This window comes from Triticum dicoccoides, chromosome 2B (genome assembly GCF_002162155.2).
Source record: "Triticum dicoccoides isolate Atlit2015 ecotype Zavitan chromosome 2B, WEW_v2.0, whole genome shotgun sequence".
In the NCBI taxonomy this organism is placed as follows: domain Eukaryota; kingdom Viridiplantae; phylum Streptophyta; class Magnoliopsida; order Poales; family Poaceae; genus Triticum; species Triticum dicoccoides.
The window spans coordinates 165496370-165498709 of NC_041383.1; the positions used below are offsets into that span (position 1 = coordinate 165496370).

A 2340-nucleotide genomic window follows, 5' to 3' on the forward strand; every position below is an offset into this window, starting at 1 on the left:
GCCGCTGCCACCGCGTCACATATATCATCAACTTGCTTTGTGGTCACCACGTTCCCGGCCGGCCGGCAGCTGGTTTGACTCATCACAAACGTGCGCTCCAAACGGCCGGAATACACACATGCATGCCTGCGATTTCCCCCGTAATTGAGACTATAAATACGCATGCGGAACAGCAAGTTTTCCTCATCCCATCTTCCCTCGATCGAACAGGAGTAGTTGACCCGAGCAGAGGAAGATGGCCAAGCTTGCCCTTCTCGCCGTGCTCGCGCTGCTCGGTTCCGTGGCCAGTCAAGCATCCGGCTACGGCTACACCTATCCCAACCCCACTCCCATCATACCACCGCCCCCACCGGCTACTCCTCCGCCGAGCCCTTCCCCACCTCCACCGGCTACTCCTCCGCCCAGCCCTACCCCTGGCCCTACACCGGGCTATCCTAGCCCAACTCCCACCACGCCGGCCACGCCCCCACCGGTTTCTTCTCCGACGAGCCCTACCCCACCTCCACCGGCTACCCTCCCACCGAGCCCTACTCCTACCCCAGGCTATCCCACCACCAGTCCTACTCCCACCACGGCCTCGCCCCCACCGTCTTCTACCCCTACCCCGCCTCCACCTGCCACCGGGCTCAAGGTCGGCTACTACGATGACAAGTGCCCTGACGCGGAGAAGATCGTGCTGGACGCCGTGCGCAACGCCACCGCCGGCGTGAAGGCCGGGCTCATCCGCCTCTTCTTTCACGACTGCTTTGTCCAGGTACACATACATACATACGCAAGTGAAGTTTTAGAGATTGATATACGCCTAGTTGTGCACTCCACGACTGAGAAGCCAACTATGGTATCGTTGCATGCATGCATTTATGTTACTTGGGCGTGCTTTTCAGGGTTGCGATGCCTCTGTCCTGCTGAACAATGTCTCTGGCAAGCCTGAACCGGAGATGCTCGGTATCCCAAACTTGAGCCTGCGTGGCTTCGAAGTGATAGAGGCGGCCAAGAAGAAGATCGAGGAAAAATGTCCGGGTGTCGTCTCCTGCGCCGACATCGTTGCCTTCGCAGGCCGTGACGCCAGCAAGTTACTCAGCGGCTACAAAATAAACTTCAACATGCCGGCCGGCCGCTACGACGGATTGGTGTCCCTCAAAGACAAGACCCTCCCCAACCTGCCCCCACCCTTCGCCAACCTCACTACCCTCACACAAATGTTCGCCAAGAAGGGACTCAGCCAAACCGACATGGTTGCGCTTTCCGGCGCGCACAGCATCGGCCGCTCGCACTGCTCCTCCTTCCGCGACCGTCTCCAGCCACCGGCCAACGACAACTCCACCACGTCGATGGATGCCACTTACGCTGGGAAGCTGACCCAGGACTGCCCCGCCGGGAATGATCCCACGGTGCCGCAGGACTACAAGACCCCCGACGTGCTGGACAGCCAGTACTACAGGGACGTGATGGATCGCAAAGTGCTCTTCACCTCCGACGCGACGCTCATGACGTCACCAGAGACCAAGGAGCTGGTGGAAAAGTACACTTGGTGGTGGATCGGAGATTTCTTGTGGTACAGACATTTCGAGGATGCCATGGTGAAGATGGGCAATATCGAGGTGAAGAACAACACCAACGGCCAGATCAGGAAGAAGTGCGGGTTTGTCAACGAGCCCTACACCGGTTGATGATCTCTTGGACGGCAGAGACTGTTCAGTTCATGCTTTTTGAGTGTGCCTTCTGGTTTCCTTTCTAGTGTATTTTCCACTAAGCTTTTTCCTCGCTGGTTCATTTCATTCATTTGTGTTGTAATCCTTATTATGCCACTACTGTCAACTACCGGCAATACTTTATATTGAGAGTGATAAATCATTTTTTGTTTAGCATTATTTAGTATTGGGAATACTTTTTTTTGAAAACCCCACCATATATTAATTAATTTAGAATGTTAATACAATCATTCATTACAGCAGCTGCCACACATGCCGGAACACTATTAATAAGAATACCGTCAGACTTATTATTAAAACTAAACTTAGCTATCTCGTGGACCACTGTATTAGTTTTCCTGCTAATTTTGGAGATCTTCACATTCGCTAGCATCTTAGAATACTGAGAGCTTCTTTCTTTAGGTCAACAAGTGGAGATCTGTCAAACCTGTCATTTTCTAGAACACCCCCCACAAAAGAGCAGTCAGTTTCTAAAATGATGGGTTTGTGAAGGGTGATACCAATATACAATCCGGAGATTGTCGCTCTAAGTTCCGCTTCTTCAACACTAAAGCAGGCTCCAATATAATCCCAAGAGGAAATGACTACTTCTCCAGTATAATTTCTGACAACCACCCCCACACTCGCG

The 2340-nt window shown here is 52.9% G+C and overlaps 1 protein-coding gene across 1 annotated transcript; it reads left to right on the forward strand.

Annotated features, from left to right (window-relative positions):
* The first annotated feature begins 202 nt into the window (after nucleotides 1-202).
* LOC119362804 (peroxidase 2-like) lies at nucleotides 203-1835 on the forward strand. The gene is made up of 2 exons (XM_037628068.1): nucleotides 203-754; nucleotides 885-1835. Exons 1-2 carry the CDS (start codon nucleotides 236-238, stop codon nucleotides 1668-1670), a joined length of 1305 nt encoding a protein of 434 aa, XP_037483965.1. The 5' UTR covers nucleotides 203-235; the 3' UTR covers nucleotides 1671-1835.
* Nucleotides 1836-2340: the final 505 nt, after the last annotated feature.